General features: G+C 56.8%; 1 protein-coding gene across 1 annotated transcript; it reads right to left on the bottom strand.

Moving 5' to 3' along the window:
• Window positions 1–4,430: 4,430 nt before the first annotated feature.
• Window positions 4,431–11,897, bottom strand: ZNF853 (zinc finger protein 853). Its single transcript, XM_045994219.1, has 4 exons — window positions 11,754–11,897; window positions 10,874–10,991; window positions 7,112–8,258; window positions 4,431–6,880 (listed from the first exon to the last, which is right to left on the bottom strand). Exons 1-4 carry the CDS (start codon window positions 11,763–11,765, stop codon window positions 5,806–5,808), a joined length of 2,352 nt encoding a protein of 783 aa, XP_045850175.1. The 5' UTR covers window positions 11,766–11,897; the 3' UTR covers window positions 4,431–5,805.
• Between the last annotated feature and the right edge of the window lie 3,257 nt (window positions 11,898–15,154).

Raw genomic sequence — 15,154 nt, 5'->3', positions numbered from 1 at the left:
ATTGGGAGGGTAAGTCAATCTTATGACCAGAGATTGCAGGGCCTGGCAGAATGTGGTAGGAAGGAGCCTAAAAGATGGGGGGAGTCAGAGAGAACCTGAAAAGACTTTTATTCTTAGGTAGGAATTCAGATTTTCTCCTACGGGTCATGTGGGACAGAGATGGTTTAAGGGGTTACTGGGAAGGATTCTCAGTAACACCCAGTTGTTACCTTGTTGTCTTTCCTGTCTTCCTGTTGCTTCTCCTCCGCATCCTCTGATACTGTCTAGGAGAAAGGTCTCTCTGTGGGGCTGCTGGTCTCCAACACCCTTCCCATATTCGCTCATCACCCTGTAGACAAAGACAGGGCAAGCCTTGAATTCGGAGCTTCCACCAGACAACTGGGTCTCACCGTATTTTAACCACAGCGTTTTGTTTCCACCGCATTTATTTTTACAGCTGCCTTCTATCTTTTTGCAGGGGGAAGGGGCAGAGGGTGAGAGAAAATCCCAAGCAGGCTTCACGCCCAGCTCAGAGCCCCATGTGGGGCTTAATCCTATGACCCCTTGATCTGAACTGGGACAGTGATTTCGTTTTATAATTAGCTTTTGGCATAAGTGACACTCCACTACTTCAAAGGCTAGATCATAAGAAGCCTTACAGATCCCAAGCCCAGGTCTCGTGGGACCCAGACTCTACTGAGAGATACACACATCACATGGAGAGATTACGTGGAGCTACTCCAGGGGACAGCCCCACTGAGCTCCCAGCTGACCACAAGTATCAACTACCAGCCTCATGATGAACCCATGTCATCTCAGCCCCACCGAGCCATCAGATGACATCACACGGAGCAAAAGAACCTCCCGGCTGAGCCCAAGCGACTGCAGAGACATGAGAAATAACAAAGCATCTGCTGTTTTTGGTCACCGTTGCATGACAATCATTAGCAGAAGCAGAGGGCATTAGATAAAGCAGGAGACATCTAGAAGGACTCCTGGGCTTGGGTCTCCATGTCCCCAGGTAGATGGTGCTGCCAGCCACTGAAGGGAGGAATCAAGAGATGCAGGCTGGGCCGAGAATTAAGAGCTCTGTGTGGTCTTCCTGAGCTTTAGATTTTTGTAACACCCAAGTCTGGGAGACCAATGAGTCCTCAGGTCCTAGAGAGAAGCCTGGGTGGAGGCTGGGGACCCTACCAGATCCTACCCGCAGGGGAGGCTCCTAAGGGCATAACTATGCCTTTCTACCATCTGGGGTGCTCACGATTCATTTCTACAATGTCTACATTTTTTAACATTGGAATAGTAGGAAACCTTATCTCGGAAAATCCAACCAGAAGAAGGAATTTGTGTTTGACTCTTTCTTGCTTTAGAAGCAACGAACATATTCAAAGGGCCTAATGTGTACTGGGCCCATTTACCCCTTTGCCTGTGCTATTTCGCCTATTGTGTTTGACACACAATAACCCAGAACTGTGGACACTCTCTGCAGGCAGGAAAATTGTCACATAGTAACTGGTGGCTGGAATTCCAATCCCCAAGTCCTCCCTGGAGAGACACGGGTATTTCCTAAAAGATACTAAGCTGACCGAAAGGAAGCAAAGGCCAATAATAAAATTCTAGCTCTTTTCTGTTTTATAGATTTGATTTTATCTCCTTCCCTGGGGGTTTTCCATTTTAGAGAATCCAGGGCTTAGGCAGTAGCTCCTGATATGACACAAATACAGCCCAAGGGCCAGCCCAGAGAGATATTTACCGAATCGCTAAGAAAGCAACGTGACACCCTACTCTACTGTCATTATGGTGATGAACACATCACCGAGGGGCAGGAAGGATTTCACACCAGGTCCCTCTGTCTAGCGGTAGTCCCTTAAGTACATAAGCCCTGGAGCCCTTTCCTGACCCCCTCACAAAAACAACATGATCCTTTTGCAAACCCTTCTAGATACGATCATTGCATGAAAAATTAAGACTGATGGCAATCTTGGTAATTTTGTGAACTTTTTAAAAAAAATAATTCACATTGTAATTTTTCACTTGATGAGTCAGCCTTGAGTCTGGACCTTTTTACAAAATTCCCAACCATTAAGAAACTTCTTTTCTGGGGCGCCTCGGTGGCTCAGCATGTTAAAGCCTCTGCCTTCGGCTCAGGTCATGATCCCAGGGTCCTGGGATCGAGCCCCGCATCGGGCTCTCTGCTCAGCGGGGACCCTGCTTCCCCCTCTCTCTCTGCCTGCTTCTCTGCCTACTTGTGATCTGTCTGTCAAATAAATAAATAAAATATTTTTTAAAAAAAGGAACTTCTTTTCTGGGGGTACCTGGGTGGCTCCATCAGTTAAGCGGCTGCCTTCAGCTTGGGTCATGATCCCAGGGTCCTGGGATTGAGCCCTGGATTGGGCTCCCAGCTCCATGGGGAGCCTGCTTTTCTCTCTCCCTCTGCCTGTTGCCCTCCCAGCTTGTGCCCACTCTCTCTCTCTCTCTCTCTCTGTCAAATAAATAAATAAAATCTTTAAAAAAACAAAACTTGGGGCGCCTGGGTGGCTCAGTGGGTTAAAGCCTCCGCCTTCGGCTCAGGTCATGATCCCAGGGTCCTCAGATCGAGCCCCGCATCGGGCTCTCTGCTCCGCAGGGAGCCTGCTTCCTCCTCTCTTTCTGCCTGCTTCTCTGCCTAGTTGTGATTTCTCTCTGTCAAATAAATAAAATATTAAAAAAAAACAAAACTTAATTTTTCTCTATCAAATAAATAAATAAAATCTTTAAAAAAACAAAACTTAATTTCTTAGTGCTCATGTCTCCCAACACACATGATTTAGCCTGGCCTAACTAACACAAATTAGAGGAGTGATCTAAACACTGAAAAGCAGGATCCCCCATAACGAGCCAGGGCACAGGTGATGTGAACGCGGCGGCCATTGACTCAAGTCGAAGAACCCCTGGACATGGGTGGAACTACAACTAGCAGGTGGACGGGGAGCCCTTCCCAGGGCCAAGGGAGATGAGGACCCCAGCTCCCTGCTACACAGCCCTGGGGCCCGGCCTGTCAGGTGTCTCTGCAACCAGGATCCCCCACTCCTGACATGGGAATCCAAGTCTGGGATGCACTGGCCATGGGAGCTGTAAATGGGGATGAGCTGCACAGACAGGGGCTTGGGATGCAGGGATGCTGGGGTGGTGAGTGTGGACATGGGCCCTAGGCACTCCGGCTGGGGGCAGGTGGGTGGGAGGCGCAGCTTCTGGACCAAGCCACCCCATGGACTGCGCCAAGGTTCTGCCAGGACATTTGTTCAAGGCAAAAGTACAGGAGTGAGGGACAGCTCAGGTGCTGTGGCTTCCACCCCCCCTTGGGCATGGAGGAAGGCGCCTATTCCTGTCTCTGCTGTCCAGACTGCTGATAGGAATGGAGGTGGAGAGTAGCCAGGACTGCGGACGGAGCTGGTTTGTGGTTAGGTGGCAAAAACAAGGTTGGGGGAGTTGGGTGATGAGGGCAGGGATCAGGGGCAGGTGGGTGGGGGACAGAGCCTGACTCATGGGACCACACTTGGCTGGGCTTCCAGACTCAGGAGTTATTGGGGATGGGGGGGGTGGGCACAGAGGACAGGCCTGCCTAGTCTTAGATGCCTGTTGGAATGGAAAAGCCTAATAAAGGTGACACGGATGCTGAGAAGGTCTGGGGCAAAGTCAGGGCAGTAAACAGGAGGAATCTGGGAGTCTGGGGCCAACGGGTTCCACGAAGTCTAGCCCCTATCTCTCCCCTTCCTTTCACCACCTGTCTCCTGTTATACCCACGGCCCAGCCGTCAGGACACTCTCACCGTTCCGAATCACATCAGGCCCCTTTCTGGCTCTCCTCCGTTGTACCCTGGGACTTCTGTCTGAATCGTCTTCCCCTCTAGTCCCACCTGTCCTAACCTTGCAAACACCTTATGGTCCAGCTAAGACTTCTCCTTTGAGGCCCTCGGGGCTCCCCTGTGTTGGAGTCAGGTGCTCTGTGCACACCCCCCCCCCCCCCGCCATCCCACTGTATGACAATTTACGTGTGTGTCTCTCTCCTACTGGGCTGTGAGCCCTTCAGCAATGCCTGTCAACACCGGGGGGCTGCCTGCTTTGCACCTGGGACAAACCCCGCCCAACACAGGGCCTTCACCCTCCTACAGGCTTGGCCTACCCACCTGGATGTGGGCCCCTGTCCTGGGTTCCCCGGACGCAGACTTCAGAATGTTACTCAAGGAAAGGGCCAGGGGAGACTGGTAGGAGCAGGGGTGCAGAAGGATCCACCCAAGATGTGGGCAGAGAATCAGCATCCTAGGCCAGTGGAGTCTGGGGTGAGGAGCACTGCGCGTGGGACTGAATATGAAGTCGCTTTGCTCTAGGGCAACCGGGAAACTCTTCTGTAGAAATGAAACCGGTGGCGGGACACAAAACCCGGCTGTGAAAACACAGAGACAAGACAACGCATTTCCTCATTTAAATTTATTTTTCAATTTTTGTTTCTCACTTAACCAACACATTTGTAAAATGTAGCAGGCTGTGTTAGTAAAGGAGAAGCAGGGAGCAAAGAGAGGGGCAGGATGGAAGCAGCCACACATGGGAAGTCAAGAGCAGGAAACCCTTGGGGCAGAAGGGGCGGGCAGCCTCCTCCACCGTCCTGCCTTCCCACAGGCATTAACCTTGCCCATGCTCATACAGACCCCCGGACAATTTTGTAAACGTTATAAAGAGCATTTCTGTTGCCTCCAACCTTTGTCCCCCCATTTTCCCATTTTCCCCTCTGACCCCACCAGTGACCAGGCAGGATCGGCTCAGGCCAGCGCCCTGCATAGCCTGGCTCAGAAGAACCCCGCTCCTGGGTCTCCAGGCCCCAACCCCACAGGCTTAGCCCGGGATAAGCAACAGAGAAGCCGAGAGCTGGAGGGTCGCAGAGAGGTGGGGGGGGGGGGGGGGGGAGGGGATCTTAGAGCTCTTTCCCCAAGCTGGACCTTGGAGAGCATTCTTGGAATGCCCTCTGTTTCAACCGCAGGCTCCTGCTCAAGAGGACACTGGACATGCCACCGTGGGCGTGGGACCTTGGCAGCAAAGAGGGTGAGAGCCTGCCTCCCACACTCGATGAAACCCTGGATTCCCCAGGAGGGAAGGGTTAGCTTCCACCTGGGAAGGGCTTCCTAGCATTTGTGCATTAAGCCAGTGGACACTCTGACCCTGTGCTTATGAACACCAACATTTCAATCAGGATGATATCCACCCTGATGCATTCTCATTCTAGAAAGTACTTTCAAGGCAAATGCCTTTGAGGACAATTTAATGCCTTGATTGGTTTTCTACAAAGTGCAGATAAATTTCCTTTTCTCCCCATTTTTTTTTCCTTGAAGAAATTTTCACCAGGATCAAATCCTATCCATGTGCGTTTTACCACATACATTTGATTCCCTGGTTAGTGTCCGAGGCATGTCTAAGGTCGCCAGCGGTCACACGTGTCACTGGCAGTTTTCTCCCGTGGCTCTCCCCTCCACGAAGTCCGGTTTTCCGGGGGAAGGGCTCTGGCCGACTCTTCGAGGATTGAGGATCGGTACCCAGTCACAAATTTGTGCAGCGTGCGTTCATCCCGATGTGCAACACCCGTGCCACTCGGCCCCAGCAGCTCTCCCCCGCGTGGAGCGTTTCCGAGGGGCCGTGTGTGTGTGTGTGTGTGCGCGCGTGCCCGTGGCCTCCCCTCCGCTGAGCAGGGAGAGAGCCGGGAGCCCAGCCATGGCCACCGATCAGGGCAGGCGGGAGGAGCCGACGCCCTTTCAGGCCCAAGCCCGTGCCCCTGGCCGTCCGTCCCCGCCGGTCACGGTCACGCCTTGTCAGCGGCCCCCGCTGCCTGCTCAGAGCGCGGGGGTCCGCCAGTGGCTGCGCGCGTACTGCGGAGCAGGCCCAGGCCTCGCGAGCGGCCGGCGCCGTGCAGCTGGCGCTCGTGACGCCGGATCTGCACCTTGTGGCGGAAGCGCTCGCCGCAGTCCTCGCACACGTAGGGCCGCTCGCCCGAGTGTGTGCGCCGGTGGCGCAGGAGGTTGGATGAGACACTGAAGCGCTTGCCACAGTCGCCGCAGGCGTAGGGCCGCTCGCCCGTGTGCGTGCGCTGGTGCTGCACGAGTGCCGAGCTCTCACTGAAGCGCTTGGCGCAGTAGGAGCACGCGTAGGGCTTCTCGCCGGTGTGGATGCGCTGGTGCGTCACCAGGTTGGAGTGCTGCGAGAAGCCCTTGCCGCACTCGCCGCAGCGGTGCGGCCGCTCGCCTGTGTGCGTGGCCTGGTGGCGCACCAGGTCCGTGCTGCGGCTGAAGCCCTTGCCGCACTCCCCGCAGATGGTCGGCCGGTCCCGCGCACGCCGCCGCCGCCGCTGCCTGGCCGGAGTCAGCGCCGCGCTGCCCGCGGGGCCGGGAATGGCCACCACGGCAGGCGCCACCACGGCAGGCGCCGCCACGGCCGGCAGCACCATGAGCTCCTGCAGCACCACGTAGCCCGGCGGGGCCACCACCACCGCGGCTGGAGCCCCCGGGGCTGCGGGCCCGCCTCCCCCTGCAGCGGGCACCAACTCCAGCTGCAGCTCCGGCTGCACGGGGGTCAGCTCCAGCTGCACCTCCTGTGGTGGGGCTCCCAGCTCCACCGGGGTCAGCTCCAGCTGCACCTCCTGCTGCCCCTCCAGTTGCTGCTGCTCCAGCTGCTGCTGCTGCTGCTCCAGCTGCTGCTCCAGCTGCTGCAGCTGCTCCTGCAGTTTGAGCTGCAGCTGCCGCTGTTCCTGTTGTCTCTCCAGCTCCTGCTGCCGTTCTAGCTCCTGCCGCTGCTGCTCCAGTTCCTGCTCTGTCCCCAGGTCCACTGGCATGAGCTCCAGCTCCACCTCTTCCTCCTCCTCTGGCTCCAGGGGACGGGGTGGCGGCTGCTCTTGTAGCTGCTGCTGCTCTAACTGTTGCTGCTGCTGCAGGTGCTGCATCTGTAACTGCTCCCGCTGCTGTCGCTGTAATAGTTCCTGGGGCTGCTGCTGCTGCTGTAACTGTTGCTGCTGGAAGTGCTGCTGTTGCTGCAGGTGCTGCATCTGTAACTGCTCCTCCTGCTGCTGTAACTGTTTCTCCTGCTTCTGCCGTTCCTGCTCTTGCTGCAGCTGCTGCAACTGGTATTGCTGCTGCTGCTGCTGCTGCTGCTGCTGTAACTGTTCCTGCTGCTGCTGCTGCTGCTGCTGCTGCTGCTGCTGTAACTGTTCCTGCTGCAGGTGCCGCTGCTGCTGCTGTAACGGTTCCTGCTGCAGGTGCTGCTGCTGCTGTAACTGTTCCTGCTGCAGGTGCCGCTGCTGCTGCTGTAACCGTTCCTGCTGCAGGTGCTGCTGCTGCTGTAACTGTTCCTGCGGCAGGTGCTGCTGCTGCTGTAATTGTTTCTGCTGCAGGTGCTGCTGCTGCTGCTGCTGTAACTGTTCCTGCTGCTGCTGCTGCTGCTGCTGCTGCTGTAACTGTTCCTGCTGCAGGTGCTTCTGCTGCTGTAATTGTTCCTGCTGCAGGTGCTGCTGCTGCTGTAACTGTTCCTGCTGCAGGTGCTGCTGCTGTAATTGTTCCTGCTGCAAGTGCTGCTGCTGCTGTAACTGTTCCTGCTGCAGGTGCTGCTGCTGCTGTAACTGTTCCTGCTGCAGGTGCTGCTGCTGCTGCTGTAACGGTTCCTGCTGCAGGTGCCGCTGCTGCTGCTGCTGTAACGGTTCCTGCTGCAGGTGCCGCTGCTGCTGCTGTTGTAACGGTTCCTGCTGCAAGTGCCGCTGCTGCTGCTGCTGTAACGGTTCCTGCTGCAGGTGCCGCTGCTGCTGCTGCTGTAACTGTTCCTGCTGCTGCTGCTGCTGTAACTGTTCCTGCTGCAGGTGCTGCTGCTGTAACGGTTCCTGCTGCTGTAACTGTTTCTCTTGTTGCTCCTGCTCTTGCTGCTCCTGTGCTCGTTCCTGCTGTTGCATCAGCCCCAGCTGTGGTCTCAGCTGCCCAGGGGGCACAGGTTGGGGTGTTCCGGGCAGGTCCTTGTTTTGTTGGGGCAGCCGGCCTTGCCCAGCTTGCTGCTGCTGTTGCTGTTGCAATTCCAGCTGCAGTCCTGATGGCGTGCTTTGCGGTAGCTGCTCTTGCAGCCGCTCTGGCTGTTGTTGCTGCAGGTCCTGCTGTCCGGGCTGTGCTTCCTTGGCAAGTCCCCTGGCCCCCATCGGGGCTGAGCCTGTTGGCCGTGGGGGGCTGCCGTTCTTCTCCTGAGCCTCTTCCTCCTCTTGACTCTCAACCCCACCGCTGCCACCTGCATGGAAATGGCAGAAAGCCAGGAGAGAAGGATCCACAGGCAGCTCTTGGGGTCAGACCCCCACGGCCTCCCCGCTAACCCTGCCCCACACACTGCCACTCTAGGACACACTGTTGAGCTGTCAGCAGGGGCCCAAAGGGACCAGGTCAATTGGCCATGGTACCGGGGCAGAAACTGAAATGCTCAGAGGCGTGGGGCTGGCTTAGAAATGTGCCCGAAGATCTGTAGGTCGCGTCATTCTGGACCCTGGCTCTGCAACCTCTCCTCTGGGCCTTCCTCCACACAGCCTCCATGCTTAGATCTTGGCAGTGACAAGAGCCTGGGCATCTGGGGCTCCCCAACACCATTCCCCGAGAAGTCTCTTGGGCTTAATTACCATCCAGTGGGAATCAGCAAACAAGTCACCCTGACAGCTAAGCCACAAGCCCATGCTGAGCTCTGACCTCACTTAGGATCACGCCTTAAATAAGCAAACTTGCCTTCTCTGTAAGTAATAAAGAATCTCTCTCTTCTTAAAAAAGGCTTTATTTATTTATTTGACAGAGAGAGAGAGGGGGAGGGCAAGCGCGATCAGGGGAGCAGCAGGCAGAGGGAGAAGCAGGCTCCCCACTAAGCAGAGAGCCTGATGTGGGACTCGATCCCAGGACGCTGGAATCATGACTTGAGCCAAAGGCAGATGCTTAACAACTGAGCTACCCAGGCGCCCCAATAATAAAGAATCTCTGTAAAGCTACTTGGAAGTATTACCACAGGTGGTTTCTAAAAGTCCCCAAAGTGTCAGAGAAAGCACTAGGTTTCCAGTGCGAAGTCCTCAGGTCAGGCCCTAACTCTACCAGTTAGCGGCTGTCAGCCTCCTACAGCCCCAGAGCCCCCCGTCGGTAACAGCCTTAGGATACCCACGCTTCCAGCTCCATGCGTAAGGCAGGAAGGGCCTAGCCTCTAGAACCTGGCATATGCCTGACAAATCCCTCTCCCTGTGGGTTAGGAAATTCGTTCTCAAACTGACAAACAGTTGGGAAATGCCAAGGACACAGCTAGCCCCGTTTGAAGGAGCCTAGAGACGGGACATGTTTGAGACTGTCAGTCTGGAATAGAAAGGACTAACCCCACAGTCCTATCTCAGCACAGTCACGTAGCCTCTGGGAACCCAAGTGTCCCTGTCTGCAAAAGGACAATGACCCTTCTGAGAGACACAGTGAGGACTCGAGGGGGGACAGGCGTGGCCCAGCGCTGGGCAGGTATACAGTAACTCCTGTCACCTACGTGTCACTCTGCTGTCACGTGTCACTGCCCAATAGCCACGTGTCGTTTCCCGTTTTGAGCATTCATACTGTGTTACCAGAAAATCTAAAGAGGCCTTCTCCATTCCCAGGTCTGCCTTCAACAATCGTTCTTCCTACCGCCCCTGTGTTCAATTTTGTAACGGAAAGCAGGGGTGCGATTTACGACATTTTGCTTTATGGCCGCTCTCCCAGGAGTATACTGACAGAATAACACCAAGGGATATCTCCATGTAAATCATTTCCTTTTAGGAAACTACTCCTCATAACGTTTGCTTAGGCTAACGGACAAGTAGTTTTCACACACGCACGCCAGCCGGGAGTAGGCGCGTGGTGACAAAGACAGCCACGCAAACCTGTCCACCTGCCCCCCACTCCCCAGCAGGTCTGAGCCACTCCCACCACCTCTGGGAGCAGCAGGGACACGTTGTGCCTCCGTGTGAGTCCTCATATTTCTAGCACAGCACTTGGCCACGTGGCTGGTCCTGGCTTCTTGCAGTCACATCAGCATTTTTAACAATGATGTTTTAGTAAACATATTATTGTCATCTGAGGTGCATACTAGACCCTTGCAAGATTGTTGTTGGTTAAATATCTGAGCTGGAAGGCCCCTCATTTCATCCACACATCCCCACCCAACCCCTCCAATTGCTTTGGTTCTTTCCATGCTGTTCAACCCTGGCCTGGACCTCACTCAGTGCCCTCAAAGGACAGAGAGGGAAATTGGACCAGAGTGGGTCTCAGGGGGAGAAGGCATCTTGGAAGGTTCTACAGGGCTACATTTGCCTCTGGGCAAAAGGGGAGAAAGATGGATGGAAGCAAAGGTCAGGAAAAGCGGACAAGGTCAGAGAAGGCCCCAGGAAAAAGAGAAGCCAGGGAGGCCAATGCTTGGGGTATGAGGGGGGCAGTGGGAGAGAGCCCCTGAATTCAATCTGAGAACATGAGTCTGGAGCCCGGGATAGGTGGGAGGACAGTGGAGACTACCTGACCACTGGGGACACAGCAGCAGCTCCCAGCCAGCACACATCCGGGGTCCAGGGCATGGACTGTGAAATGTCTGCACTGTCAGGAGCCTGTCAACAAAACCACAGCCTGACAGAACCGCCTCTGAAAATCCTGAGGCGAACCTGCCAGTGTCTTTCCAGGTAGCGGGCAGGGCGTGAGCGGCTGCAGCCAGCCCTCCCCACCTGGAAACCACCAGCTGAGCGCCCTTGCAGGCAGCAGGCTGTCCCCCACCCTGCAGCCCCTGGGGCTCTGGCAAAAGATCTTCAAGGGGGCCTGGGGGCTATCTCCTGGCTTAGGTCCGAGCCACGCCCCTCTCCAGCCCCTTACCAGCGAGGGTGCCAGGCCCCGGGCCCCCATCTTCAAGACACCGAAGCTCCAGCACGAAGGTCTCAGTCGCTGCCCCCAGCTCCATCCTAGCGTTCAGACCAAGATCCCGGGGAGCCAGCTGTGCTGAGAGGAAGGAAGGAAGCTGGTCAGGTGAGTCCCCACCCCAGGGACACTGACTCCCACAGAGCCCTCCATCTCCTCCTTGAACCCCAAAGGCGGCATCTCCACCCAGCCCGGAAAGGAGGACCTTGCAATCCAAGCTGGGGAAGGGAGGAGCAGAGCGGTCTGGAGGCGCAGCTCCCAGGGCCCATTCATTTCCCAGGGCAGAGGCAGTTCCTTCCTCTCCCAACTCTGCAGGGCCCATGCTCAGCCCCAGGCTGAGGGGCTGCTGGCTGACCAGCTCCTCGCTGAGATCCGACTGTGGGAACCAGCCTTCGCTGGGGAGTCGGAGTCCCACCAGGGACATCTGAGGAAGTTTGCAGAAAAAGAGAAACATCTCCCGTTCCACCGCCCCCTTCAAAGCACTGACAAGTGTGTTCCCCTCCCGGGTTTCTTGCCTCCCAAACCACTGTTGGGGTTCACCCCGGCCTTCCAAGGCCACCAGCGGGCCACAGGTTCCAGGTGCCACCGCAGCTCCCTGGGAGGGCAGGTTTTCAGAGGACGACAGCCCATGGAAGCTGCCCTGGCCCACCGGCTACTGAAGTCTGGAATGTTCCCCAGCTCCCTCCTGCCTCCACCCTGGCCCCAAGGATATGTCCCCACATCCAGTCCTGCCTCCCCTCCTAACGCCAGCTCCCCTTTTCACAATCCAGTCTAGAAGCCCTCCAGAGAGCAGTCCCCCCCGCCCCCCGACCTCCCCACCCCCCTCCGCCGGGCCCACCTGGTGCAGCATCTCCGGCTCCTCGCAGCGGCCCCGCTCCAGGGGAGGTGTGGTCAGCAGCGGCTGGAGAGTGCGGGCCGGAGCGTCAGCCGGCTCCCTCCGGAGGCGCCTCCATCCAGAAAGAGCCGGGGAGGCGCTGGGCCACCGGGGGCCTTTCTGGGCACTGCGGCGGGCCTGTCGCGGTCAGCGCGGTGGAGGTCGCCCTGGGCCCCGAAAGGGGCCGAGCGGAGTTGGCGAGCTGAAGTTGGTGTCGGCTCCCGGGGGAAGGGGCGGGGAGGGGGCCGGGGGCCGCCGGGCGCGGGTCCAGAGCGAGGGCCGCGGGGGGTGCCGGGCGACACGGGTCTCGGCCCAGCCGGGGGTCAGCCCGGGTCCGGCCGGGGTCCGCCGGCGGCCACAGGTGCCCGGAGCCGGCGGGCGGGGGGCGGCCCGCGCCCGGGTCCCGTTGGCTCGCCCGCCCGCCCGAGCTTGCGTCCGGCCGGCGGCGGGCAGCGGGCAGCGGGCCGGGCCGGGGGCGGGGGCGGCGGGGCCGGCACAGGAAGTCCCCCCGGCATCCGCATCCTGTCCCCCGCCCGCCACCCGCGCGCCCCGCGCCCCGGCCCCCGCGCCGCCGCCGCCGCCGCCGCCGCTCTAGGCCGCCGCGAGCTCGGTGGGCTTAACCCTTCCCGGCCCGGCCGCTCACCCACAGGGCTCCGGGCCCGGCCCTGCCACCCCCACCCCTCGGGGGGCCCGGTGCAGCCTCGGGGTGCCCCTGGCCCGGGGCCAGGTTGGGGTTCATTAGCACTCCATTAGAGGACACTCACCTAATGGGGACGCCCCAATCTGTCCCCCCCCCACTGGACCCAAAAGAGGCAGCCCCCTCGGCCCCTTGAACCCCTCCTCCTGGAGCCTGGGATGGTGAAGACAGGGCTGGTGGGCAGAGGCGGGCCGGGGCAGAGTTTGTGCGTGCTTGGACAGTGGGCTGGGACCCCAAAGGACCAGATGGGGCTGGTAGCCCGGCTCACTGTCTCTGTGCACAAGCCCCTCGGGTCAGGCCTCCCTCCACCACCGCAACCTCAGCCCACCCCCCAGGTCCCCAGCCCAGTAGCGCTATGCTGAGGCCTCCAGCTGACGGGCCAAGCTGCCCCTGCCTGAGTCAGGGGTCTCCTCCTCAGGGAGGCCTTACCTGACCATCTTGATATCCCATCACTTTGCTGCACTACCCGAACCTGAAGAGTTCACGGGAAAATCGGGATACTCCAATTCTCTTGAAAAAGCCCAAGATCTGGCCTCGGAGGGGTGGTCCTGAGCTAGAGTATGGGAATCCCTCATGGGAGGCGGTGTGGTCATAGTCCTCCTCCCTCCTTAGGGTCTCCATGCTCACAGGGCCGCTCCCTTGTTCCGTTTTTGGACACTCCCTGTCCCCACAGGCTGTGGAGTTTAGGACTTCTCCTCCAGCCCTTCCTCACCCCCAGACTGGATGCTCCAGATGCCCGAGGACCAGCTCTGCCTCATCGGGGGAACCAGTGCACCAAGAGCTTAGCTTTGGAGGCAGAAAATTCTGCATTCGCAATGGCCTCTTCTGGTTGGGTAATGAGGCAGATTATTCCCTTGCATCTGTGGAATGGGGACAGCACTCTGCTAGCCAGGGTTTAGGGATAAGCAAGCATCTCCCCTCTGGCCAGCCGGCTGTGCACCTTCCCTCCCCTGGGACAGCTGGGAGCAGAGCTGTCTCTGCCTTCCTTCCTCCACGGAGACCTCCTGCCGAGAGATCCAGAGAATCCACTCATTCCTTAGATCTTTAACCTCTCTGCTGGCTTCTTTCCAAGAACTTTAGCTCATTCTTCCAGCTTTCCCATTTTAAAACCAAGCAACCCCGTCTCTCTCCTGCCCTTGCTGGCCAGACTGCCTGGCAAGATGCCCCATCTCAGTTCTGTCCGTATCTCCATCTACCTGTCCCTCCTTCCTCTTCCCCAACTTGGCCTTGGCCCCTTCACTCCACCCAGACCGCTCCCCCTAATGTCACCAGGGACCTCTGCATCATTGACTCGCTCATGCTATTCTACCTCTAGGCAGCTTTGGACAGCTGTCTGGTGGTCGATGACAGGGACCACCCTTGGTTCCCCCTTCCTCGCCTTCTCCCTCCTCTCTGACTCCGGGCTCGCTGCTCATCTCTACATCATCAAAACTTATATAAGGTGTCTTCCCAAATCAACTGTTTTATCCTGAAGAGTATTTCTCCCGTCCGTGACCCAGACTGAGCACCCCACAAACAACAGCTACCCCTTTTCTAACTCTTTCTTCCTTTAATCTTTTTTTTTTTTTTTAAAGAAAGAGTTGGGACACCTGGGTGGCTCAGTGGGTTAAAGCCTCTGCCTTCGGCTCAGGTCATGATCCCAGGGTCCTGGAATCGAGCCCCACATCGGGCTCCCTGCTTGGCGGGGAGCCTGCTTCCTCCTCTCTCTCTGCCTGCCTCTCTGCTTGCTTGTAATCTCTCTCTCTCTCTCTCTCTCTGTCAAATAAAATCTTTAAAAAAAGAAAGAGAGAATGAGAGTGAGCAGAGGGGGTGGGGAGGGGCAGAGGGAGAGAGAGAATTCCAAGCAGGCTCCACGCCCAGTGTTGAGCCCGACTTGGGACTCAATCTCACAACCTTAAGATGGTCACCCGAGCTGAAATCAAGAGTCAGACGCTCAACTGACTGAGCCACCCAGGCAACACTTTCCCTTTAATTTTTTTGTCCAGGCAATACACATACTGAATTGAATAAGTCTAATTGTTTCAGGAGGCTTTAGCAACAACAAAAATCTCTCCTTGCTTCCGAGTCCTCTCCCATTTTTTCTTTTCTTTTTTTTTTGCCATTTTTAAATAATATGCTTATAATGCTATTATTTGTTCTTTCCATCTTACGTAGTATCTATGGACATCCCAGCCTGGGAGTTGCAGATTCAACCCTTTAAGCCACACATATGCATATCTTCTTCCCGCCTACAATAATCTGTCTGATCTTTATCCAGTTTTCTGGGATGGAGCTTCTACACCCTTGGACTTTCTCCAGGGATAGGAACATCTTTGTTACTCAGGGGGCGAGCTGGCTGGATTAGCTTCAGGATGGGGGGCTAGTGGTACTAGAAAGACCAGCCACATGATTACAGGGTTGGGGCTCTGAGCCAGGCGATATCAACCCAACTTCTGGGGCTAGAGATTGAGGTCAGTCACATGGCCAATGAGTCAACCCATCATTCCTATGCAATGAAAAAATGGACAGCTGTCCAGTGAAAACTATGGGCACCAAGATTCAGCTGAGCGTCCTGGTTGGCAACAGACACTCATTTTCCAGAAAGAACGCATGGAAATTCTACATTCAAGACTCTTCCTAGACCTTGGATCTCTTCAGGGAACATGGCTGGTCCTGCTGTGTATCCTTT

Source organism: Meles meles, chromosome 21 (assembly GCF_922984935.1).
Source record: "Meles meles chromosome 21, mMelMel3.1 paternal haplotype, whole genome shotgun sequence".
Lineage (NCBI taxonomy): Eukaryota > Metazoa > Chordata > Mammalia > Carnivora > Mustelidae > Meles > Meles meles.
This window is presented reverse-complemented; position numbering and strand designations above follow the sequence as displayed.

Excerpts from the sequence above, each read along its gene's own strand:
- ZNF853 (XM_045994219.1), bottom strand. Across the intron at positions 8,259-10,873 it reads GGGGCCTGGCACCCTCGCTG|GTGGCAGCGGTGGGGTTGAG; the intron begins GTAAGGGGCTGG and ends ATTTCCATGCAG. Across the intron at positions 6,881-7,111 it reads CAGCAGCAATACCAGTTGCA|ACCCCGTCCCCTGGAGCCAG; the intron begins GCAGCTGCAGCA and ends AGAGCAGCCGCC.